The following is a 24,843-nucleotide window of genomic DNA, read 5'->3' on the forward strand; positions in this document are numbered from 1 at the left end:
GACCACCTTGCTTAGCTCCAGATATGCAAGGCTCGTCTCGTCTCTCCCCCTTCACTTACTCAGAAGGTCTTCATTCGACTTTGCCTCGCACTTTGGGCTGATACCAGGGCTGCGTCAGTTTCAATCCAATACCCATGACGCGAACCTAGCGCTTCCTCGCTCCTCCAATACCGTGCGCTGGCCCGTGCGCATCGAACGCCGCTTCTTGCATGTGCTCAGAGTCGGCGCCCGGGGGTGGCGGCGGTAATGTCAGGGGAGGCGGCGAGATCGCATGGCCTACATCGAAACCGGCGTCGGCGCTGACCTTCCTGACCCTTTCTCGCTCCAATTCGCGTCGCAGTTCTTCATTCACCGCGTCTCTTTCTTCCAGTCTTCTCCTCGCGCCACTTCGATCAAGGAGCCTGGCCTCCCGCTCGGCTTTCAACCTCCTCTCCAATTCTCGTAGGCGATGGATCCATTTCTCCTGACCCTGACCGCCGCCCACACTTACCGCTGTAATACTCGCTATGTCCGAGCCTGACGCGGTGCTTGGTGGTGCAGGAGGGGCCTCTCGTGGAGGTGGTGGCAGGGAGAACTTTCCGTCGGCTGGGGCGTTGAAGGGCCCCGCCGGAATCATTAGGCCACCACGGTCGCGTTCGCCGCCCTGGGTATACCCTGAGTGACGGCTAGAGATGGAATTAGACCGCAAAGAGGTCACGTCGCCGCCCATGCTGGCGAGATGTTCCACGATCCCGGTGGAATGATGTCGGTGCAGCTCCATAGTCCGAGTGCGCCTCATGCTTGATGATCGGGCTGGAACTCCAACACCGCCATTCGCTGCCCCGTCGACCTGACCGGGTCCCTCGTTTGACATGATACTCGAATATCCAGATGCCCGGCTCTCGTTCCTGTCTCGCCGGTGGTGTAGATTGTGATGTGCCTGTTGCTGTTGGAGTAGCTGGAGCTCGGCCTTGAGTAACCGATTCTCACCCTTCAGTTTGCTGATCTCAGGAGTCCTGCTGGATTTCGGCGTTCGAGCTCCGGTGTCTATGCGACTTTCCATTTCCGACATCTTGATCTTCATCTGCTCCCAACTCTCCTCGATACGTTCCAGCTTCCGGGTCCGTACTTCGAGGGTTTGCTCCAGTGCCTGGTACTCCTTATATAGCTCGCGTTCAACGCGTTTGATCTTTTCTTTGAAAGTGGATAGTGTGCCCTCGACCTGCTTTGCGGCCAACAGCAAATTCCGGCTGAAGCCTGGCCAGAAGAGCATGTTTCCAATCACCTCTTGAGAAGGGAGGTTGCCATTGATCAAACTGTTGTTGTGAGCCCAATCCGGCCCACACATGGCAGATAGCCTCTTCCAGAGGTTTAGCAACACCTGATTTCTCTCCGACAGTTGATCTTTGAGTTGGGTTTCCATCTGTGCCATCCGCTTCCTGTCGTTCTGACGAAGTCCTTCTAGCTCGGTAATCCTGGTGGATGCAGACGTGAGCGCCCTCGTGGTCGAGTTGTGACCCTTGTTGGTCTTCTCAAAGTCGATTTTGTCTTGTCGTCGGCCTGCCTTCTCACGCTCATAGGCATCTGCCAATTTTCGGCATTCATGGCTCGTCGACTCCAGCAACGCGTCACGATCAGCAAGCAGATTTTCCGTCTGATCCAGTCGTCTTCGGACAGACTCAAGCTCAACAGTTGTCTGATCCAATTCACGGCGCATCTTGGTGACTGCACTAATCAAACTCGATCTAGAGCTGTTCGGGTCTCCAATGATGTTTCGCAGACTCTCCTCCAACTCGGACAGTCGCTCCTGGTACGATTTGGCTTCAATGTCACGAGCCGATAGTGCCTTGCGGACTTTCCGGAGTTCATCCTTTGCCCCAGAAGCCTCCCGATTGAGATCGTTGATGACTCTCTGGACCTCTTGCTTCTCCTGACTGGCAACTGCATCTCGTTGAGCACGCTCCTCATTGATCCGCCGTTCGAGTTCCCTACTCTTGTCCCTTTCGGATTCCAAGTTAAGGTGTACCTTCTTGAGCAGCGACTCTAGATCGCCAATCTTGATCTTGTCGGCGTCTTGCTCCTCGCGTAGGAATGCAATCTCATTATGACTGCTCTCCTGCTGCACCGTCAATCTTTGCACTTTACTTTCAGCCTCGCCGAGAGTCTTTTCCAGATTCTCAAGCTCACGATTGGCGTCATCAAGCTCTGCTTTGACTGACTGGTACCGTGCCAGATTTTGCTGTGCATCCTCTTCGAGGCGGACGAGGCCTTCCGCAGCAGATCGCATCTCGGCCTGCAACGCCTTGACATTCTCCACCTGGGCTTTCAGTTCGCCTTCGAGTTTGGCACATTCCTCCGCCTTGGCATCAAGCTCGTCTCCCAGGCCGTCGATTTCCTCCTGGGCCTCACTCTTCAGCTGTTGAAAGGCTTGATCTTGTTCCTCGGCGTCGCGCAGGGCATTGTCGCGCTCTTGAGTCAGCAAATGGAGCTCTTCATTGAATTGATCCGCGTCTGCTTGCGCCTGGGCATCCACAGCATCAAGCTCTGCAAGTGCTTCGTCAAATTGATTCTGAAGGTTCTGATTTTCGAGTTTCAACTGGGACACTTCATCGCGAAGCTCATTGATCCTGGTCTCGAGAACCTCGCGCTCTTGGTCGCTCATCCGAGACAACCTTGTTCCATTGCTTGCCCGGGAATGGGACCTTGCTCTGGACGCCGACCGATCGAGAATACTGTCACCAGCCACAGACCGAAGACCGCCCATCCGACCGAGTTTCAAATCTTCGATTTCCTGGTACAGCCGCTCCTTTTCCTTGTTCCGAGATGTCAGGGTGGAAGCTTGCGCGCCAATCATCTTCTGGAGTTCCGAAACCTCATGTCTGAGTCTCTCAATCTCTGCGTCTTTGGCATTTGCGGCTTCGACACTACTAGACCTCGAAACAACCGAGCCTCCGATCTTGATCTTGCGCGAGTTGGACTTTCCAGACACGAACGTCTCACTTCTTAGCTTCGCAACCTCTTCCCGAAGCCTTTTGTTCTCCTCTTCCGACTGCTCACGCGCAATGGTCTCTGCCTCGAGCATATCTTTCCACATATCGCGCTCTTCCCTTGAGCCGACATCGGAAGCTGCAGCACGAGTATCGCCTAAGCTCTTGACCATTTCGGCAAGCTTTCGCTTCTCAGTCTCCTTTGCCAGATTCTCTTGACGGAGTTTGTCTATCTCTATCTCACTAATTTCGACCCTTTCTCGGAGATAGATGACTTCTTCCTCAGCGGTGGGACTCCTTTCCTCGTCGGTGGCATATCCTTGATCAGCACTCGGCGAGTCGCGGACACCCGTCTCTTCGAGCTTCTTTTGTAGGTCTCGAACCTGCTTCCGTAAATTATGATTATCCTTTTCCAACCTCAATCGGTCAGACTTTAGTTGTACATTTTCTGTGATCATCTCTTTGATACCATCCTCGGATCTCTTCTGTAGTGCTTGGTCCAAAAAATGGATCTTCATTTTCAAGTCGAAGTTCTCTTTGCCCAGCTTTTCCACAGTGCTTCTGTGCTCTTTTAGGGTCAGGCCTCGCTTGGGGCCCGGTGTCATGCCTATGATCGTGTTGCTCTTTTCCGGGGACATGCTTCGCTCTTGCCGATACTGACGAGCGAAAGTACCTGGGACTTCCAGATCTCTGGCGTTGTTAGAAATGACTGCGTCGGTAGGCATGTTGAAGTTGAAGACCGAGGCGCGCGGAGTAGAGTATCCGCCAGCTTTGTTAGAGTTGGGGCTCTCTTCCGCCAATGTTGTCAAGTCAGGAGCACCAGCCTGTCTTCGAGGTTCATCGTCGCTGATACCTGATATCCCAGACATCATGCTCCCAAGGCTTGCTTGTCTGGAAATCACAGCCCTAGCTTTGCGCTGCGCGCTCGAATCGGGGAGTGCCCCTCCTGATTGCAGCGCAAAGTCCGCCCCTACCGTGGCATCGCTAGCGTCAGTATTGGAACTGGCCATGGAATCGTAGGACAGGCGTGCTTGAGAAGATCTCTTGTGTAGGTATCCTGGTCGCCTTGTCCCTTGTTTGGATGCGCTCTCTGAACCTTCTTGCTGTCCGTCAGCGCTGTTTGGCAAGCCCAGATATCGATTTTCATTCTTTCGTGGGGTAGCCTCAGCATCGTCTTGGGCACTCCGAGACCGCCTCTCGGGCCTCACTTGGTCCTCTGACTCATTGGCCGTCTCGTATCCGCCCATGGTGGCCAGTGACTGGACTCGGGAAAGGGTTCGGGCAGCGGCCGCGGCAGTTGGGGAGGAGGACATGCTTTCCAGTACGGATGTGCTTGGTATCTGGCCAGTTGAACCGTCGCTTTCGATAGTGTGTCGGAACTCGCGTCGTTCCGGTGCAGGTGTCTTGTAAGCGCCGGGCGGTGTACGAGGTGATTGGGAGAGTCTTCCAGCTGCATGGTTTTCTGTGTCCTCGGACGGGTAGGAAATCTGAATAGGGTGCGGTTTCCTGCGCACCGCGACATTGTCGTTAACAACGCCGAACAAGTGCGTGTCGTCTGCGCCAGTAGTTGACGAGTCCTTTTCCACCAGGCCGGACTGTTCGGGTATGAAGCTCGACTCAACATCCAATAACATTTTATTCATCTCGCTCTCGTTCAGTGTCAGGTTCGCAGGCAATTCGAGATTTGTGCTTTCGTCGATGGGCTGCAGGAGACTACTGGGGTCTCTGGGACCAGCCAGAAAGGAAGAGGAATCGTGCTCTTGGACGGGCGAATCATCATGGTCGCTCCCTGAGGATGCCACGTCGTCCTCCTCTTCTGGCTCGAACCCGCCCGGCACCCTCGACGACCGGCGCTCGGTTCGAGGCCGGCTGCTTAGAATCGAGGATGACATTATACCAGTTGACCGTCGAGTCAGGGCTAATATTGTGCCGTGGGCATGCGCAATGACAGGCCGATGTGATTCGAGCCTCTGGAATACCGTGGTGCGGACATCTGTGTGGAGAACGGAGAGTGTTGACACGCGCTACGATGGGAGATGGTGATGCAGCGCGTTTGTTGTCTCTGGGGTTCGAAGATAGAGGACAAGGGTGGACCGAAGGGAGGCCGTAATCGCCAAGTGAGTTACTCACTCTGACAGGAATACTCGGGGTCGCTGCGCAAGTTCAATCGACTGAGACGGTGAAAATGTGTCCGGGGGGTTGAGGGAGAGTCCAAAGTATCTGCCCCTTCTCTGAAACCCTGCGCCAGACTCAATCTGGGCAGGTCATCAACATGAAGCAAGGATCCACTTGACGGTCGGACAGGTATATCTTGGTCAGACATAATAGTTATATTCCCTTTCTGGTACTGAAGACAGCCACTCCAGGCACTAAATGTTAGCAAATCATTTTGTCAGACACAATCATTCACCCTTCCCATCCCGTCGTCTCAGGAGTTCTCTTTCGGGGAGGGCCACTAGGCCGAACGGTAGCAAGCGATACTGCCCAGCTAGTGGCACCAGTGGCTTCGACTGGTGCGACCTCGATGCGGCCCTGTCTCTTCCAAGCGTTGGACCTGTCAGAGAGTGGTACAAGCAAGACTGGCCGGTCAATGCCTTGCATACTAGTACCGAGTAGTTATCTACCACATACTTCGTATAGAGGTGGGTTTTGAATACCAACACCAGTCAGAGATAGCCGCGTTGGGTCCTCATCCTTCTGGTCTCCTTTTCATAATTCGTCAAGTCGTCTACTACAAGTACAAGGGTATAGTACAACGAAGCGAATCAACCGCTCACCATTATCAGCAAAAATAACATCTCCATGCCACGTTCGAGAACATCCATAAAGCACCGCTTAGGCATCACATCACCCCCAGGGAGAGCCGTCGTGGCCTAGTTCCTAGAGTCCATCGCTCCACGATGTATTCTCTCTTCCTCCTTTCTCATCCGATAGATCTTCTCCTTCGTCATCTGTGCATTCTGCAGCGTATCGATGTACGTGCGGAATTTGACAATCTCTCGAAGCAAGTAACTGCTTTTCCGCTCCCAGTTGTTCATTGCTTTGGTGGCGTTGGGGTGCTTGACTGTGAATGCTAGGAGCATTAGACCTCGCAGTTCGTTGTGCCGCTGCAACTCTTCCTCCACATTGGTGACATATGTCTGTAATGCTCGAAGCTGGTCCACCTCCATCAACTGAGAGGCAAACATGGATTGCTGAGGTGGCATCCACTCGCTGATATGAGCCTTGTCTCCGGGAAGTTTCGGCCGGACGCCCCCAACGTGGTCCATGGAGCTCCGCATGGACATCTGTGTGCTGGGGCGCGGGCTCATCGCCGCGTTGTGTCCGGATTGGAGGTCCGGCGAGGTCAATGAGCGATTGACCACGGCATCACTCCAGCCATACTCCATGTTACTGATACCACCCATCATCGGCTCTTTCGACAATCTCGCACTCCAGTAATTGGCGGTAGAAACGAACTCTTTCACAATGTCGGGTGTGCCAACTGAGAAGAGATGAACAGCGCCTGTCGGCAAACTGAGCGCCCACACATAGGGTCGAGCCTTTGAGTATCCGGGCGGTGGAAGAGAGCTGGCAATGGTATGGCGCAGGGTGAATTTCCACAACTCTTCAGCATTGTCCTGCCAATTCCCACCGCCCACGACAGCGGGAACTTTGGGAGCTCGTGCCCTGTTCCTCAGAGACTTCGCCGTCATCGAGAATGAGAAAAGTCTCATGTAACCCTTCTCAATAACGGCAAAGCAATCATTCCAATTCCTGTCCTTTGATCTCTTGTCAACACCTTCAAGATGACATTTGTGCTTCACAATGCCTTCCTTCGCCCACGGGGCGCCGCAAAGCTCAAGGGACTCGTCGTCAAGCAGGGACACTGCTTTAGCCCCGTCCTCGATCGGTAATTCTAGTTGGTCTTCCCGAATGATGGCCTGGCTCAAAGCATTCGCAAAACCGATGGACGATTGATAATCGGCGTGAGTAGCTTCAGTGCCAAACGAATCGACCGACATTGACGTCAATGTCTTTCCCAGAGATGCCTTGCTCCATGTGCTCGACATTGATGGACTCCAGGCCGAGGATTGCTCGTCGATGCTAGTTCTACTAGAGGCAAAGCCCGGAGCAGACGGTAGCCGCGGTCTCGACCGCGTCTTTGTAATAAAGCGGGCGCCGAGTGACTTGCTTTCGCTGGCATACCGACCTCGATTCGTATCAGAGTGTGCCTTGCTAAGCACGCTAGGTGTGCGGCGAAGCATAGTACCCCCGATGGTCAAGAAGCTGTTAGACTGATTAAGCTGTGTGTTTGGTTCAGCTTGGGCGCCGAAGAGCGGGAGAGGTTCCTGTGAGATCGAGGTATAGAAAGACTTGAGAACGCCTTCGATTTGTAACTCCCACGCTCTCCCTTGTGCGACTTCCGGCCCAGGCTCGCCTAGTTCGGGATGGCCATCTTCGTGGATTGGCGGGTCGACAGACCGCTTCGAATCCGACGCAGCGCTGTGTGTATCATCATTCGAAGAAGCTGTCGTACGCTTTGGGCCTCGCAAAGTTTTCTCGATCTCAGAGCCTTGGGCGACGCGTTTGATTGTCGGAAGCGTATTGCGCACAAACTGGACCTTCGTCATCTTCTGATCAATGTCTGCCAAATGAAGATCGGTGTTCAAGAGCAGGATCGAGTAGCAAATTGTATGCACCACATCTGCATATATCAGTAAAATTGTGTCAAAGGAGTGAGAAAATTCCTACCGCTTGACCTAAATGAATGCGATGTGTTACACTCGCACCATCGCTGGGCAAAGGCATCCATGATACGGTCCATTTGCTGGGTCTCGCCTCTGAGTATGATTCTGTCACAAAGACCCCGAAGGGAATCCAGGATATTTTGGTCCTTCCAATCGAAGAGCTCCATATATGCTTTGCGCACATACTCCCTCTCTAGTCCGGCATCTCCCAGCCAGGCACCTGCGGAAGAAGGATCTACCTCATCGTCGGTGTTATTAAAGATCTGCCGAGCCTTCGTTTTATGGTTTGATTGAAGGCCGGGCTGAGGATCGCTCGGCGGGGCGGTCGGTGGGTTGGAGCTCAGCGGTGATGCGATTTCACCGTCGGGTGTTTCAATGATCAAGGGAGTGCTTGGTGCTGATCTATACTCACTAACGTCAGAGGTTGACGCGAACGGAGAACCCTTGGCTCCTTTCGGCACAACTTCCAGAGTGTTCTGTCGCCTAGCTGATATCGACTTGTTTCCGTATTCCGCACTCTGTGAGGTTGGAGTAGGAGCCGCAGTCATGGGAGATATAGGTGAGACCCTGTCGGACTTCCATGATCCCTGTCGCGTCGTAGCCGATCTTGGATCAGAGAGAGGGCTGGGCAGTGAGGTTGCGGAGGGCGTATGCTCTAGTTTCAAGTCGGCTACACTACCCCTGTACCGTATTGGAGGCCTCTCGTTGTCAGAATGGTGGCTGGCATCAAACGGAGATCGCTTCATCGGCTCCTCTGCACTGCTGCTATCTGCTAGGAAGGAGTCCTGATGAGGGATTCGAAGGGCTGAGACCTGTTTGGGGTTCGACTTTAACGTCTTACTGCTGCCGTGCGATTCCGATCGGTGATGGCCCCCTGCTCTAGGTCGACTAACGACCTGGTTCGATAAGTTGAACCCTGGAGGTGGTAGATTCGAGTTATAGAAGCCTTGCATTGAGCTGGTTCGACCGTGGCCACGAGGATGAGCATGCCCTGCCGAAGATGGAGGTTCGACCAGGTAAGGGTCCATAAACGCTCTGAGGCTGCTTACTGGACTCGTCCCATCCACAGGCTCATTGTCTGTTGGCAAGTCCGAGTTCAATGTCAGTGGCAGTGGAGGGGGCACTGCATTTGAAACCGATTTCTTTCTTCGACGGAAAAATGCAGAAGACTTCTTGGTGATCACTGGCTGGTTCTCTTTGTTTGCCGAAGCATCGGTGGACGTCCGCCGAACAGCCTTTTGCATTTTTCCAGGCGGCGTTGTTGGGTTTTGTGCATTCTCATCTTGTACCGGAGTCGCCCGGCCGGGTTGTGACTTGGTGAGTACATTGACCGCTGGGGCAGTCTCCGTATTCACAGATGGGTTTCTGGACGAGCCGAAAACACGGCGAAAGAAGCCTGGTCTGGGTGCTGCGATTGTCTCGTGCAATGACCCTATATTTGCCCTGTGTTCGACGGTGTTGAAACTCGGTACACTCTTCATCGAAGGCAGCTGGGGAACAGAATCATTGCGGCCAGAATTGGACCCCAATGCTGCTGCTCGGCCTTTCTTGACATACGCGCTTTTGGAGGATTTGGCACTGTTTTTCCGGACAAGGGGTGGACCAGATGGCACTCCTGGTGTTCCGCTCTGAGCTTCCGGCCCGGGAAATATCACCGGAGTGGGTGCACCATCAGCACCCCCGGGAGGTTTAGTCGTGCGTAGATCTCGCGGTCTAGCACCAAAATCAAAGCTCCGAGATCGTCTGTTTCCTGGCCCTCCTAGCCTCCCACTCAGACTGGCTAGATGTCCCAGGTCAATACTCGAAGATGCACTGCTGTTGGTACTCCTGCCGCCACCAGAAGCATTCTTTTTCCGTCTTGGGTGACGAGGCTGTGCTGCTCTTTGTGCATCATAGACCTTTGCGCGGACCGAATCCTCGTCTTCTCCAAATATACTAGGCAGTTTCTGCAGGTCCTTTTGGTATCTGACACTGTTGCGTACAGGTAGTCTGGGAATTGTCTGTGGCATCTGCGGCATGGGTCTTATGTGTTGGACATCATTCTCCGAAGATGTCGAAGACGAGAATGTATGTCCTCTTTTCCGGATCCTCACACTTGTGTCATAACTGTTACTTCGGGGTGTGTATGGGCCGTCATCGAATACACCACCAGAGAATTGATCGAGCGACATGACCAGGTTATCGACCATGGATGCTCGGAGAATATGGTTGCTGGAGAAGGACAGATCATGAGGGTCTTCGATTTCATCGTTGTCGTGGATGTGGTCCATTGGTGGTGATTCAGCCAGGAACGTTCCTGTTCCCGCCATTTGTCTGCTCGGTAGACCCCCATTCGATTGTGGAAGCGGTCGAGATTGTCTGGTCGGAGACACAGGCAAGGCGCTGCTATGTGGCTTCGGATGCTCGATGACCTTGAACTGTTTGGAAGATTGACGGCGCGGACTCTTTGGTTTTTTTGGCGAGGATAAACTCGGTGGAGGGGTCATCGTCTGCGGCAAAACTGACTTGGGTGTCGTAAGTCAGCCTGCGACCCGAGGGAAACAGTGCGCGCGTGGCTTTCTGAGATGAGACAGCTAACTCCTCGATCCTTCGTGAAATGTCGCACGACCTGGGACGTGTTGGACGATGTCCCAGCGCATGTCCCACCGTTGAAATATAGATCGATGTGGAAATGATGAAGTGCTAGGTTTTCAGAAGATGGCTCTGGATGGGCTGCGTACGTAGCCTTAAAGTGTCTGAGGATGCGGGCGAGAGATCTGAGCGCGGAGGTGCAGCTTTGTGTATTTACGGGGGGTTGTTCAAAGACGGCCAAGGGACAGCAATGCGATAGGCATTGGAGGTGGTCAATGGTGGGTCCTTTAGGGTTGGATCCAGTAGCTAACAGCAGCCAATGCAAGGATAGGGGGCGCCATCTGTAAGGGCCACCAGCCAGGGGTACCCAAGCAGCCCCTTGCAGGGCCCCGTGTACCACTAGTTACCGACCTAACAGGCACTTGGCAGGTACCTAGGTAGACTCTGGCGTGTCTGACTCCTTGCAAGTGCTAGGCACGGGGTAGGTTTTCTGGGCTACCACTACCTAGAAATCCTAGAATCTTCCTTACACGGTATCTGACACGGAGTAGAATTAGGAGACGATAATACATAAGCTTTTATCCTCCCGATATCCAACGGCGCTCTATCATTATGAAAGCTACCAAGTACAAGTCAGCTCCGAAAGCAATTTGATTGCTTTGAAGAATGTTACCCACCAATACCTACGGAGTAGCTATGCATAAGTAGACATGGTCCCACAGGAGTCATCCGGAGTACCAAGTATGCGTTGGACGACAGCGGGAGACAGGTCACTTGTCTGTTATCGGCCTGACACCCCAAGGTTATCAGTTTGACAGTTGATTCGATCTTACCGCCATTAGAGATGCAATTTCAATAACCCATGCAATCATCAGTTCATCACTGTGTTGTCGCCACGCACCGAGTTGTATGTTGTCCCATCTCATACAATTTCAACTCTTGCGCATAGTACTCCTACCAGTCCAGTCCAATATCTCAGGATCATCCACCTCCTTAGGGTCGCAGTGGGCCGCAGGGTGGCCAAGATCAAAAGTTATCGACGGACCTGCATTAGCTCTCCCCCGCTACCGAACGCCACGCCTGTAAAGTTGATCGAATAGGGTGCCTTGTCGCTGGGTGCTGAGCCACATCTCGGCGATTATCCTGTTTGATGTCGCATTTGACGACTGGGCCGTGAAGCGGGAGTTCGTGATGGGAGTAACATGCTCGTGCCGCGATTGGATAGAAAACTGTAATGATATTTCGCGATTCACGCCAGGTTTCCCCTTCCTCGATTCTCAAAAGCCCTCGTTGTTTGATTCGACACCTGGATTGGCACAGCATCGACAGCTAGAGATCGGAGTCGCCGTGATTGAGCGCATGTTGTCAATTGATATGAGGTTATCGCTTAGATATCCACCGCCTCAAGAGAACAAATTCAAATGGATACTTCCAGAGTTTCGACATGCAGCCAGATTGTGCGCTCGGTATTCTTCCTTCCGAGCACCAGCAGTCACTGTTCTAAATTGATGTGCCGCCCTTTTTTCAGCCCTTTACGCCCAAAAATAGCCATTTCGTCCCCAAAGTCGTGAGATTGATGTTCAGAATCGTGCACACCAGCCATATCACGATCCATGCCAACATGGGCGAGAGTAAAAGCTGTGTGTGATGCAGGAAATGCAGTGCATTGTATCCCAGAAAGGTGATTAAACTCCAGTAGATGCCCGCAGCAAGGTAAAGCAAATTGGCGAAAAAGGTTGATGCATGGTTTTGATGGTTGATGATAGGCATGAGGATGTATTGGACGATATAAAGCAGCACGTATGGCGGGAAGAACGCCCGTATCGAGACATCAAAGCAGTAACCGAACTCCAGCACCTCAGCTCTTCTTGACCCTCCTGGAGGGCCGAACAGTCCTTGTTGGCGCCTGCGACCCGGAAGTCCGGCGATTCCAGGACCCAGGAGTCGGCCAACTAGATAATATGCCAGTGTTGATACAAGGAGAGATCCTGCCAGGAAATGAATCACGACAAACATCAAGGCCAGCTTGACGACGGAAGCGAAGGACGGCGTATAGGCGAGCGACCAGGCGAAGGATGTGAGCAGGAGGAAAAAGGATAACAGGTAGGTAAAGGACGGATCAGGGCGGTGCCAGGTGTTTCTCGTCTCTGCCCATCTCTCTTAGCTTCGAGGATAAGCAATGTAGGCATTTCTGTCAACTCACGCTTGTGGTAATAGATGGACTTGAAGACCTTCTTCGGCGCAATGAGCAGATGTGTCATCTCCCACACAGCCATCTCGAAGTCCATCTGCGGAAACTTGAAGAGTCTGCCACATCATATTGTCAACAACAATAGCTAGGGCCAAGAGTCGTCCTACTGCCTACCGCTTGAAGAAACGAGGCATGCGAATATCGGACCCCCCTGCAGTGGCGCCAAAGTGGGAGCCGCCATATTGACGCGGAGTAGTGATTCGGGGACTGCTCATCGGGCGAAAGGTAGGAAAGGTCTTTGGCTTTTATCAACAGTCTGCAAAGGGAAAGGAGTGCGTGAAGATGAAGATGTCAACATGAAGATGTCGACGAGAAGGTTGGGCTGCGAAATAATAATATGCCACGGCCACCTCATCCGGATGGCCCACGCTGCTTTAACCAAGTGCCAGCCTCGCACGTCATTCTGCTGCTTGGAGCCAACCAAGGATTCGACGAAGCCCCCATCGACCTTGCTCTACAGCAATATAAATCTAGTCTCAATTCTCTTGCGTACTAAGGTAGGTAGGCGTCTATCTCGACCGTTGAGTCTAAAGTCGATTTCCGACCTTTCAACTCAGTGCTATTACATAGTCTGGCATGCCGCAGAGGTAAGGTTAGGTTTACGCAGTCATCCCAAGTACGCGTACATGAATTGTAGATCTGGATCCAGACCAAGCTCGGTGAAATCAATGACCAGTAGCCAGACCTTTTGAGGCATTTTGATTCTATTGCAAAGGGTCCTGAAAAGTCTACGGTGTTTTGTGCGAGCCGTAGCGCATCGTCCCTTGAGCCTCGCGCACCGGCAATACTCATTGTAGCTGTTTCCTGATGTAGAAATATCGAGACAAATCGGGTATAGCTCGAGGGTGGCAAGATATTCATCCCGTTTCTCAACCGCAATGATCATCCCTATACTAGATATACTCTCCCTCATCGGGAAAATATCTCTCTAGAAAGGAAAACGATGTATGGGAGCCATTGGACCACGTACTTGATCGCTCACCCATGTATGACAAATTGGATATCGTTCTTGGGAGCTTTGGAGCATTGTAAAGCCCCGGGTTCCGTTGAGCCTTGTGTCTGGCAGGTGTATATAGAGGCGCAATTTCGTCACCAGAACGATAACATCAATCTCAACATCAGTGCCTCGCTGTACAAGCTACCACCGCATCAGAACCCAGTGAGAAACTCCATGCAGACAGCGAATCCTGCATCACGCCTAACAGCCATACACAAGCAAACAAGCATGTCCAGCCAAGACGTCACAGACATGTCGAAACCCTACATTCCTCTTGCCGGGAGCGCCGATGATGGCTGGTCCACAGAGACAGAAGCCACAGCCACCTGTTTCTGTGGCGCCGTACAGCTGAAATTCCCCACCGAGAAGCCCGGGTTTGTTGATTCTTTCGTCTGCAATTGCACCGACTGCCGCAAGATCACCGCCTCAATGTTCGCATCGAACTTCATCGTCGCCAGCGATCATGTCACGCACCTCCGTGGCAAGGACAATCTGACATCCTTCGCCCAGTCCAAGACTATCGCCACGGGGCACACCATGGCCAATCATTTCTGTTCCACCTGTGGCACGCTCATGTATCGCATCAGTTCCGGCTTTCCAGACAAGCTTGTCATGCGTATCGGCACAGTCGACGACTTTCATTTGCACGAGACAAAGTTAAAGCCTCGAGTGGAGCAGTATGTTAAGAATCGGGTTAGCTGGCTGAAGGGCGCGGAGGGTGTTGAGCAGGTTGAGGGAGCTTGTTTCCGCTGACGCTGGCCGGTTCCGTTCTGCTATGCGCAGGTCTCAAAAGAGGAAGCTGGGCTGGGCATAGTGCAGTGCGTCTGCACTGGCTTATGCTATCTAGTGCCTGAATTTTGGCAATGGTAGATGCTGAATCCACATGAATGTTCCAGGAAGGAAAAAGCACTAGGATAGGTATCCATCAACATTGACATTATCTGCGCAGACGCAATTCGATTCGTTTATAACAATGGTGACCGGATGGCTTATCAAGTCTCCACTGTCGCTGCCGCTGCCGCTGCCGCCTCTAGTGAATGGTGTCCCAAGCGGCGCAAGTCGTCTCTCTCGTGCTCATATATTCGATAATCTCCGCCCACACAGGGTTCAAGTAAGGACGGTGCCCTGGTTCGCTGTTTTGGCTTCTGCCAAGTCTGCACGTTCTTGTCCCAGTCGGACATTGTGGCGTGTAGCGTTGCCCGAATGGCAATGAAGGTCTCCTGCACATCGTTGATCCGAAAACCAGATTTCCCAAGATCGTTTTTGGGGTTAACAGGATCTTGAAGAGTCATGAGATACTCCATCCCCTCGCGAGACCACTTTCGGCCTGGTCCTTGAAAAGCCCTGGGACGTGCGTTGGAGTGCTCCCTATCTGCTGTCTGGGACCGCACGACTGCTTGCTGATACCCTTCGTTGTGCTTGCCAGCACGCACAACACTTTTTGAAAACAACTCGAGGGGTTCGGTGGAAATACCGTGTGTAGAAAAGTCGATGTCAGAGTAGAAATCTAGGAAGAAAAGAAACTGGTTGCCTACATCCGCGTGATGAAACTTGCCCTCGGAGAATTTCAAAGCTGCGACTATCATCTGAAAGAGTGGATAGGATGTGACACCTCCACTGCTGCCGACTGTGAGTCCACGCATCTGTAAGAGTTGTTTCAGGACCTTGAAAAGACCTCGCAGGGACGGATATTCCTTCAAGCACGCTTTCACGTATTCGCGGCTGTCATATGTTCTGGGCGTAGACTGGATCTGGATAGGGAGGCCCGATGCCTTGTGCTGACAGAGTAGAATAGGCACGCGGGCTTGCTTGAGATAAAGTTGGACCTCGATTGGACGAAAGTGGAAGAGATTGGTTGTTTTTGGAGGAGAACGAAACATCTTGTAGAGCTTGTTTAGTATTGAGAGAGATGATACTTGCGCCTGCTCGTTGACTGAGCCAGGTCGTCCGGAGCTGGAGACATTAATATCCAAGTCCGATAGGGGATCTGCAAGTCGGGTCGCCCTAGACCCGATCATATCGACGTGGAGGTCTCCCGCAACGTCCCTGACGCAGTCAACGAGATCATTGAAAGCGTCGTCCGCAGCGCGCTGCTCTTCTGTTGAAGGAGATGTGTACTTCTCGAAAGCCCGGATTTCATCACCAAGCCGCTCAACCGCGGACGAGTAGGAATTTGGGTCCGGGTTGTGTAGATAACGAAGCCATGGAAGACGATAGTGTACTGGAGGGTCCTTCTCGGCTTCATTTATTCGCCATAACAGATCTAGATCGCGACTCGTGCCTTTGAATCCCTTGAATGGAGCGAGTTCCACCCTTTTGAACCGCCCAGTCTCTTTTCGCACCAGGGGGGTCTTGACCTCGAAAGATGGGAATTGTTCATCGGAATCACGTAGCCGGACGGATGAGCCATCATTGTAAGTCTTTCGAACGCGTGAAGCGCGATTTGCTTCACGATGAGCACGTAGGGTATTGTGCAGACTCTTAATATCAATGTTTGGTTCCGTGGTGAAAGCAGTTTGAGGATCTCGAGAAGAGGTATGAACAGTGGCCAGCGGTACTAAGGTACCGACCAGAGATCTAGGTTGACGTTGCCGGAGACTTGGTGGGAGACTGAGGTAGAGGGAAGCATGACGACAGCCACAAGCGGCATTTCGAGAGAGGTACTCGTGGACTGGTGGCATGCAGCATAGGAGTGAGCGGGAGAGAATGCTCTGCAGATCCGGCCGACAGCAGGAGGAAATCAAAGGGGATTACTCGGCGAGCGCCAGATTCGACCTGTATTCTTTCAGGAGATGGCAGAGTGGTCAGGCTGTGATGCGGTGACTCGATCTCGATGCGATATCACTTGCACTGCACATGCGCTTGAATTTTTGGATGCTCCGACGAAAAAGCATCACGGGCTACTCGTCGAGGCGTCAAACCACGAGTAATTAGCGGGTATTTTAGCGAGCGGCTTGGCGGCTGCCCGATTCAAGCTTGCTCGCCCCACAAGCGGAAAGCCTAGGGGCCAACAAGGCTGCTTGGGCTGCCAGTTCAGGCGCGGGCTTGCCCGACCTATTGTGTAGTACCGACTCGCCGAGTACTTATAGGCAGTAGTTTGGAGGGATCCACGCCTAAAATAATGATGCCCATGGCTCAGGCCCTGGTGGTTCTGCATTTCCACTCATTCCCATCATTCCCATCAATCCGAGCTTTTACCTGGTCAAGTCAGGCCGCACCTTGTTGCCCCTCTCTTACCACCACCCCCGTTACTTTTTCCCAACAACGGTCACCAACGAATGATCTAGCAGCGTATCCTCACTGACCTTCTCAGTCTAGGGTAGGGATTTCTTCCACCTTCGATGAGAACCAGCAGATCCAGCACATTGCCTGGCGCAGCCAATCCTCTTCCATGTAAAGCCTGTGAGAGCTCGAACAGACAGCACCGAGTGCCATACCTCACCCCATCCGACATTCCTGGTTAGAGTCCTGTGAGGCATCAGAAAAGAGGAGGGAAAAGCATGTGCAATGGCAGTTACAATACTTGAGACTCTTCTCATATCCCTCTTGATGAAGCCACTTCCACCGTGGGCCAACACTTCTCGTCCCCATCATCCATCTTCAGCTATATGACACCCAAGACGCTTAGCAAGGTACATACTCGTATGTTCGATCCGGGATTGCCTTCCGAGTAAACCCACAGACCTAGTGAGAGACCACGCCTGTAATCGGTACAAGTAAATCCAACCTCGCCCTCCACCTTGCTCCTTCTGTACGCCAACATCATCGCCTGAGCCTCGTGCCCGACCTTGTCAGCATCTGTGATAGTTTCTACAAAGGTACTTCCCGCCTCTCCTAATCTCTACCACAAATTCCTTGTCAACCCTGTGTGATCTTCGCGTCTCGGCCTCCTGCGTTGTTATTTTTTTACCTTTTATTCACCTACCCCGCTATCATCACTGGGCTGCGTTACCTACACATCACTCGCTCACCGAATTCCCTGATCAGCGTTAATTTTCCTCATTCGGATGAAGAGGCTGATTCTAGCATTTCTAGCACTTTCTTCTTATATGTCCTAGTCCTTCATCTCTGCCTCTGATTCATTTCAGCAGTGCTACCATGGTCACACATACAGCTTCACCCAGTCAAGTCCTTCGTTCAGACAATGATCCTCCAGGCCCTAGATCGGGGTTGACAAGTGAACCGGAGAAGATATCACCAGAACAGGAGCGGCCCACAACCTCTTATTTCTCTCTGCCTCAAAAACAGTCTACCAATGAGTCGGCCGCTTCAGAATCACCCGCAGAGGTTGCAAGGGGGGCACGTTCCGGAAAGGAGTTACTACGTCGGCTCAGTCTTGTTGACTCTAGAGGTGCTGAGGCTTTAGAGGTCGACCCGCGAACGGCGTATCCTGGTTTGCGACTGAGTGGGAATGTCATCAGTGCTACTTTTTGTATCCCATATCAACTTACGCACCAAGGAAATGGTGAATGGGCGCTTTCCAACAGACGCGGCACCTCTGCACTGTTTGATTCATTCGCGCATCTCTCGTCGGATAAGACGCCTTGGAATCACACCTTGGTGGGCTGGACGGGCGAGATCCGTACGCAGCAACAGGCGAGGGCAATCAGCATCTTACAGTCTGATGCGGCGGCGGCAATTGCGGCGGCACAAGCTCCCCATCCCATCAACAAATCTGCCGCACCCTACCCCGTGAACGGCACTACCTCGAATGCTCATGTGCCTCATCCTGACCATTTGAGATTGCCTCGATCAGACCGGAACCGTCTAGAGAAAATCCTGGCGCAGCATCCCAACGGCAAGGTTCTCCCTGTGTGGCTACCCGAAGGACAAGGAGACGAGGACGGTGACTACATCTTCAAAGACCAAAGCCGGTGGCGCAAATACGCAGAGCACGAACTGTACACCCTTTTTCACTATCGGCACCACGGTCCCGATGATGGCCGAGCTGAGAAGACTTCATGGGCAGATTACGTGCAGATGAACCAGTGCTTCGCCGATCGAATCCTACACATCTATCAACCCGGCGATATTGTCTGGATTCATGACTACCACTTGATGCTACTACCAAGCATGTTGCGTCAACGCATCCCCAACATCTACATCGGTTTTTTCCTCCACATCCCATTCCCTAGTAGCGAATACATGCGATGTCTACCCCGAAGAAAAGATATCTTGACTGGAGCGTTGGGTGCGACAATGATTGGCTTTCAGTCATACAGCTTCTCCCGACATTTCAACTCCTGCTGCAAACGCATCCTAGGTTTCGAATCGAGCTCGGCAGGTGTGGACGCATACGGAGCCCACGTCGCTGTGGACGTGTTCCCCATTGGCATCGATGTGGCAGCGGTGCAGAAGACAGCTTTCGGCGACCCTGTCATAGAACAAAACATGAAAGCCTTGAAGAAAATGTACGCCGGCAAGAAGATTGCTGTTGGTCGTGATAGACTTGATACCGTCCGTGGGGTATCGCAAAAATTGATGGCATTTGAGATCTTCTTGGAACGATACCCAGAGTGGCGTGACAAGGTGGTTCTTATTCAGGTGACCAGTCCCACGAGCGTGATGGAGGAAAAGGTGGACGGGGCTCACAAGATCGAACACAAGATCTCAAATCTGGTCTCCAGGATCAATGGCCAATACGGGTCGCTGAGCCATTCTCCAGTGCAACACTATCCACAATATCTCTCATCACAAGAATATTTTGCTCTTCTTCGCATCGCGGATGTGGGACTTATCACGAGTGTCAGAGACGGTATGAACACGACCAGTCTGGAATACGTCATTTGCCAGAAGAACAATCACGGCCCATTGATTCTGTCAGAGTTTTCCGGAACTGCGGCCAGCTTGAGCAATGCCATCCACATCAATCCGTGGGACTTGGGTGGCGTTGCAGACGCACTGAAGCAGGCACTGGAGATGCCGGAAGCCCTAAAGAAGAGCAACCATGAGAAACTCTACAACTACGTGACAACTCACAATGTGGCGACCTGGTCAAACAGCTTCCTCAAACGGTTGCTCACCAACCTCACCTCATTCACACAGAGCGATCTGACGCCGGCACTGGATCGCAATCGAATGATCCAACAATACCATGCAGCAAAGAAACGGCTCTTCATGTTCGACTATGATGGCACACTCACACCGATTGTGAAGGACCCCAATGCGGCAATTCCGTCTGACCGAGTCATCCGTACCCTCAAGGCCCTCGCCGCTGACCCACGCAATAATGTCTGGATCATCAGTGGCCGTGATGCCTCCTTTCTCGAAGAATGGATGGGTCACATTACTGAACTGGGCTTGAGCGCTGAGCATGGCTGTTTCCTACGACGGCCCGGGTCGGAAACATGGGAAAACCTTGCTGCAGCCATGGACATGGGGTGGCAGAAAGAAGTGATGGAGGTATTTTCTTATTATACAGAACGCACCCAAGGATCGTGGATTGAGAAGAAACGAGTTGCACTCACGTGGCACTATCGGCAGGCTGACCCTGATTTTGGCGCGTTCCAGGCAAGGGAGTGTCGCAAGGCCCTAGAGGAGAATGTCATGAAGAACTGGGATGTTGAGGTGATGAGCGGGAAGGCCAACTTGGAGGTGAGGCCGCAGTTTGTGAACAAGGGCTTCATCGCAACAAGGTTGATTAACGAGTACGGATACGCGAGGGGGGAACCACCGGAGTTTGTGTTGTGTCTGGGGGATGACCAGACGGATGAAGGTGAGTCTCTTTGCACATATCCGCGGCGCCCTCCTGGCATGCAGGACACCATTTCACTGACTGCGACTTTGTCCAGACATGTTCCGCGCCTTGCTCAAGACAGACCTTCCCAAAGAACACGTCTTTGCGTGTACAGTGGGCGCCAGCAGCAAACGCACCCTGGCGACATGGCACTTGCTCGAGCCAAGCGATGTCATCGCGACCATCGCGGCTTTGAACAAGGCCGAAAACCTCTAGGCTCCCGGGCGCAGGGATTATGACTGAGCACTCCTCTTCACTTAACGCCTTCCATCGCGAAGCGACAACGGCAGCTGCGCCATTCCTCGCCTGCAGGAACGTTGATGTGCGGCTGTCATTCTCTGTCCACCCAAAATACAAAGACCAAGACGACATAATTCATTGGAAAAAAAGAGCTTTACCAGACATTCAAGATTCAAATCATTGAGGACAGGGAAACAACACAGAACAGATCACGGTGGTGGAGCTTTACTGCTGATACGACTCGGGCTTTCGATAGACCCAGCTCTTGGAACTGACATGACGATGAATGTTTTTTTTTTTTCTCCATTCGTGTAGGATTTCAGGACACAATCTTGGCCTCGATGAACTGGGCCAGGAATGAGTGGCCAGTTGGTAGCTAAAGTTGGTGATCTGGATAGGACACAAAAAGAGTAGATGGTCTGTGTTGACGATTTACTTGGTCTGTAGTCGATAATCGGGTCCCATACTTGGCCACACAAGATGGGCCTATCCGGTTGACTTGGATGTGTTGTTATTCTCTACCCAGTCATTTACGTCTTATTCACAGATTTGCCAGAGGCACAAAGGGTAACAGAGCGATACGTGTTTAAGCTGATTGGTGGGACGAGACTTGTGGCTCCAGTGACAACTCAGCGGGCGGCGTCTGGCATCTCTGAATCATTTTTGTACTTGTTACTCTTGTTTCCCCCCTCTTCAGTACTTTCGACAGGTCACTTTTACCCTCTTACTCACTACACTACCGCAGGTTGGCTTTGTGCTACAGTCTCTTTTCTTTTACTGAGAAGAAGTCCAGGTTGGTTTCCCTATCTGCTTTGTGCGCCCTCTTCTTTTCCCCATTTCCCCCGCGTTTTTGGGCACAAAGAAATCTTTGGTTGCAACCTCTGATGCCACCGCTCTTTGTCCCAGTCACATGCCTCCAGTTTCTGCTTCGTGTTCAGGCTGAATGGGTGTTTTACTGACTGGACTTCCAGAGAGAGTGCTTCTAGCAGACTCACCTGCCGATCCAAACGCTCTGTTGACCCGCACTTCGATTTACCCCCCTTGCACACCACTCTCCTATACCCCACCTCTCTTCTCGACCATCTATCTGCCCGAGGACCCTTGATCTCTACACTCTCCACCATGCCTCCACGAGGACGAGGAGGAAAATTCTCAAAGCCTACCCGAGGAGGTATGTACAGCCTGATCCCAGCCTGATTTCACCCAGTCTACTCCACCACACAGTTGGCTAAATCTGAATTACAGGAGGCAAACATTTCTCCCGTGACCTGCAACCTCTGGACAAGGAGGGGAATCAAATGGGCATGTGGCGAGACCCGGCAGAAGGAGGAGAAGACGAGTCCTCAGAAGAGGAGGAGTCAGAAGGAGAATCTTCAGATGACTCTGGCGAGGGAGCCTCCTCAGCGCAGGCCCCGTCAAATGAGCTGACTCGAGAACAACGCAAGGAGTTAGCTCGCAAGAAGAAGCAAGAGGCTATTGCGAAGAAGAGCCAGAAGACTGCGGCAGTAGGGGACCTGCCCAGTACTTCGGAGGAAGAGGAGGACGAGGAGGAGGAAGACGATGACGATGATATGCCCGCCAATCCCAACCACACACAAAAGGCAAGGTCGCAAGCGCGGGCCGTCACGGGCGCCAGCGGTGAGGCACCGAAAAAAACAGAAAAGGAAAACCTCAGCCGGCGGGAACGAGAAGCCATTGCTGCTCAGCAAGCTCGAGAGCGATACCAGAAGCTCCACGCAGAGGGCAAGACGGACGAAGCAAGGGCCGATCTGGCGCGCCTGAAATTGATCCGCGAGCAACGCGAGGCCGCTGCCGCACGCAAACAGGCCGAGAAGGAAGAGAAAGATGCCCGTGACAAGGAGAAGAACGAGCGTGAGGCCAAGTTGAGAGAGGCGGCGCTGGGCACTGCTGGCGGAGCCAAGGGGGCTAAAAAGGGGAAGAAATGAAGAACCAGAGACATTTCTGACTCTTGGTCGTCGTTCTTCAACCGGCCACTTGAACAGATGTGAGGAGATGTGCAGACGTGCATGTTGGATGTGCACGACATGGCGAATCCGACCAAGGCCATGTAGATTGCACAGGGGGGGAGAAGCGTCTTGGCTAAGGGACCGGGGCTACACGCACACACGTTCCAGGATCATCTCGAGGTCTTGCCTCTCTTTTGTTTCTGAGACTTTTTTGTTATCATTTGCATCAGCGGTCGGCGGGGAACGGAGGGGACCTAGAGCAGAGACGGTATGATGTGATACAATGACGACGACAACGCCGATTGATGATGATGATGATGAGGCAGAGGGAGGGAGGACAAGGATGAGAGGAAGGGAGACGGACGATGGGCGTGATAGTAGAGTTCCAAGCGAGCACACACAGACAACGCAGGAAGATGAAGATGAAGAGACTTCAATACTTTCCCTATCCCTTGGACCCCTTTCCTTCGTGTCTTTTCGCTATTACTTCGACAAACACTTAATAGTCAAGTCACCTATCCCCCTCAGTACTTTGTATGCATGGCATGAATCGCTCGCTCGCTTGCTTACAGTGACGCCAGACCTCCGATTGCGATTGCAGAAACTCGTAACCCGTTCGTCTTCTTTCCCTTGTTCTGTTAGTTTGGATTGGACTGGATTGGATTGGAATTCCTCTGCACAGCCAAATCTGCGCACCCATGATAGACACATATGCACAGATATGCACACACACACACACACACACACACACACTTGACTGATTCTCCTCTCGGGCTCCTCTCTTTTCCATCATCAGTGTCCACGCCCTGCACCGGCAACACCATTGTACCACGCGGGAAACAGGTCTCGGGACGAGTACATGCTGGCGCGCAACTTGTACTCGTTGCCGCTGCTCAAGCCGAGGTGGGTGTAAGCGTCGCATTTGTAGTAGATTGTCCTGAGACGGGCGCTGCGTCCGTCGAGGTCGACGCCGCCGCTGAGCAGGCCCAGGTCTTTCATGGCCTGCAGGACGCGCTTGACGTCTGCTTGGTCGGAAAAGTCGCGCGTATAGATGCATATCAGGCGGAAGCCGTTGTCTTTCCCATCGCCACCACCACCACCACCACCGTCATCGGTATTGTCGTCATCGACCACCATGTGTCCCTCGCCCTTGGCCGTCGCCACCTTGGCTCCGGTACCCAACTTCCCATCCCACACACCGCGCGCAACAACCGCCCATGCCGTGTCTACTTCATCGTCTCTGGGGAACAGCATCCACTTGCCCGCCGTGACACGGCGTGACTTGGCTAACTCCCTGATGTCGGATTCCAACTGAAGGCGCTCAGGACGGAGCATGCGCGTGATCGACCCGGGTACTTTGCCGGGGTTCTGAAGTTCGGTTTCATGTTTGCGGGACAGATATCTTTCCAGGAGGCGCGTCCCGAGTTGGCGGAACGTGGCGACATCACCACTGCCGAATTCTGGGTCGGTGCTGGTGCTGGTGCTCGTGCTTCGTGACTCTCCTGCCGACCGTCTGCTAGGTACTGGGTCAGGGTACGGGTTCGCGATCCAGATCCACGGTTGGCCTCCAGCTAAGCCAGACGTCGTGGTCGACGGGGGCAAACGGGCGAGGAAGTCGGAAACAGACTCTGAGAGTTGTTTAGCAGAAGGGATGCCCTCGTAGAAATTCCGCGGCGGCGTGCGGCGATCGTCTTGGCCATCCTCGTCCTCTGTGTCAGGATCAGGGCTCGCTGGGGCTTTGACCTTGGTGTCGACATCCATTTTTCCGTCTCCATCTCCCTTCTTTCCATCTCCATCGAAACCCACGCGAATTTCCCCTTCCGCCTGCTGTGGCCCGGCCTGTCCATCGTCTGCTTTGCGCTCCGCTTGCTGTTGCTTCCTCAGAGCAAGTTCTGCGCGCAGTCTAGCAGCTTCGAGCCACGCCACCCTGCCTTTGGCGGCATTCACTTGGGTGGACCACTCGTGGACGGCCCAATATTTCTGGGGATCGTATGATGCGGCCAGCTTTTGGTATGTGGACTTGGTCTCCACGCTCCCTGTGTGGCAGAGATGAGATCAGATCAGATCAAATCAAATCAAATGAAATCAAATGATAAACCCCAGCGGGGAAAAAAGAAGACGAAAAGACAAGATGCTGTCGTAGCCCGCAACTCACCGTGGAAGTCGGATTCATCACTGAACACGTCGTCTGGCATCATGGACGCTTCAGAGGCAGTACTGGATAAAGATGCGGGCGCCATGATTTCAATGGGGAAAAGATTCACACAATGTACAAGAGGACACAACAAGTCAAGACATCATGTACATTTTGAAATCAATCAAACAAAATACAAACTCCCGCCGAGACATACTGCAGCAAACACTTCACACGCTGGGAGGCGCGAC

At 52.8% G+C, this 24,843-nt stretch overlaps 8 protein-coding genes across 8 annotated transcripts; 3 read left to right on the plus strand and 5 right to left on the minus strand.

Annotated features, from left to right (window-relative positions):
* Positions 1-145: 145 nt before the first annotated feature.
* On the minus strand, positions 146-4,858 carry AYO20_01946 (hypothetical protein; the record flags this gene model as incomplete). Its single annotated transcript, XM_022640252.1, has 1 exon — positions 146-4,858. The coding sequence occupies one exon, from the start codon at positions 4,856-4,858 to the stop codon at positions 146-148; it is 4,713 nt and encodes a 1,570-aa protein (XP_022503752.1).
* Positions 4,859-5,839: 981 nt separating this feature from the next.
* Positions 5,840-10,005, minus strand: AYO20_01947 (hypothetical protein; the record flags this gene model as incomplete). Its single annotated transcript, XM_022640253.1, has 2 exons — positions 5,840-7,653; positions 7,731-10,005. The coding sequence occupies 2 exons, from the start codon at positions 10,003-10,005 to the stop codon at positions 5,840-5,842; spliced, it is 4,089 nt and encodes a 1,362-aa protein (XP_022503753.1).
* Positions 10,006-11,791: 1,786 nt separating this feature from the next.
* On the minus strand, positions 11,792-13,215 carry AYO20_01948 (hypothetical protein; the record flags this gene model as incomplete). The annotated part of the gene is made up of 3 exons (XM_022640254.1): positions 11,792-12,414; positions 12,471-12,574; positions 13,145-13,215. The coding sequence occupies 3 exons, from the start codon at positions 13,213-13,215 to the stop codon at positions 11,792-11,794; spliced, it is 798 nt and encodes a 265-aa protein (XP_022503754.1).
* A 528-nt stretch (positions 13,216-13,743) lies between these two features.
* On the plus strand, positions 13,744-14,268 carry AYO20_01949 (hypothetical protein; the record flags this gene model as incomplete). The annotated part of the gene is made up of 1 exon (XM_022640255.1): positions 13,744-14,268. One exon carries the CDS (start codon positions 13,744-13,746, stop codon positions 14,266-14,268), a length of 525 nt encoding a protein of 174 aa, XP_022503755.1.
* Positions 14,269-14,507: 239 nt separating this feature from the next.
* Positions 14,508-16,196, minus strand: AYO20_01950 (hypothetical protein; the record flags this gene model as incomplete). Its single annotated transcript, XM_022640256.1, has 1 exon — positions 14,508-16,196. The coding sequence occupies one exon, from the start codon at positions 16,194-16,196 to the stop codon at positions 14,508-14,510; it is 1,689 nt and encodes a 562-aa protein (XP_022503756.1).
* A 1,417-nt stretch (positions 16,197-17,613) lies between these two features.
* AYO20_01951 (hypothetical protein) lies at positions 17,614-20,467 on the plus strand (the record flags this gene model as incomplete). The annotated part of the gene is made up of 2 exons (XM_022640257.1): positions 17,614-20,230; positions 20,307-20,467. The coding sequence occupies 2 exons, from the start codon at positions 17,614-17,616 to the stop codon at positions 20,465-20,467; spliced, it is 2,778 nt and encodes a 925-aa protein (XP_022503757.1).
* Positions 20,468-21,613: 1,146 nt separating this feature from the next.
* AYO20_01952 (hypothetical protein) lies at positions 21,614-22,437 on the plus strand (the record flags this gene model as incomplete). Its single annotated transcript, XM_022640258.1, has 2 exons — positions 21,614-21,662; positions 21,737-22,437. The coding sequence occupies 2 exons, from the start codon at positions 21,614-21,616 to the stop codon at positions 22,435-22,437; spliced, it is 750 nt and encodes a 249-aa protein (XP_022503758.1).
* An 813-nt stretch (positions 22,438-23,250) lies between these two features.
* On the minus strand, positions 23,251-24,698 carry AYO20_01953 (hypothetical protein; the record flags this gene model as incomplete). Its single annotated transcript, XM_022640259.1, has 2 exons — positions 23,251-24,494; positions 24,614-24,698. The coding sequence occupies 2 exons, from the start codon at positions 24,696-24,698 to the stop codon at positions 23,251-23,253; spliced, it is 1,329 nt and encodes a 442-aa protein (XP_022503759.1).
* Between the last annotated feature and the right edge of the window lie 145 nt (positions 24,699-24,843).

Source organism: Fonsecaea nubica (assembly GCF_001646965.1).
Source record: "Fonsecaea nubica strain CBS 269.64 chromosome Unknown Scaff8, whole genome shotgun sequence".
Lineage (NCBI taxonomy): Eukaryota > Fungi > Ascomycota > Eurotiomycetes > Chaetothyriales > Herpotrichiellaceae > Fonsecaea > Fonsecaea nubica.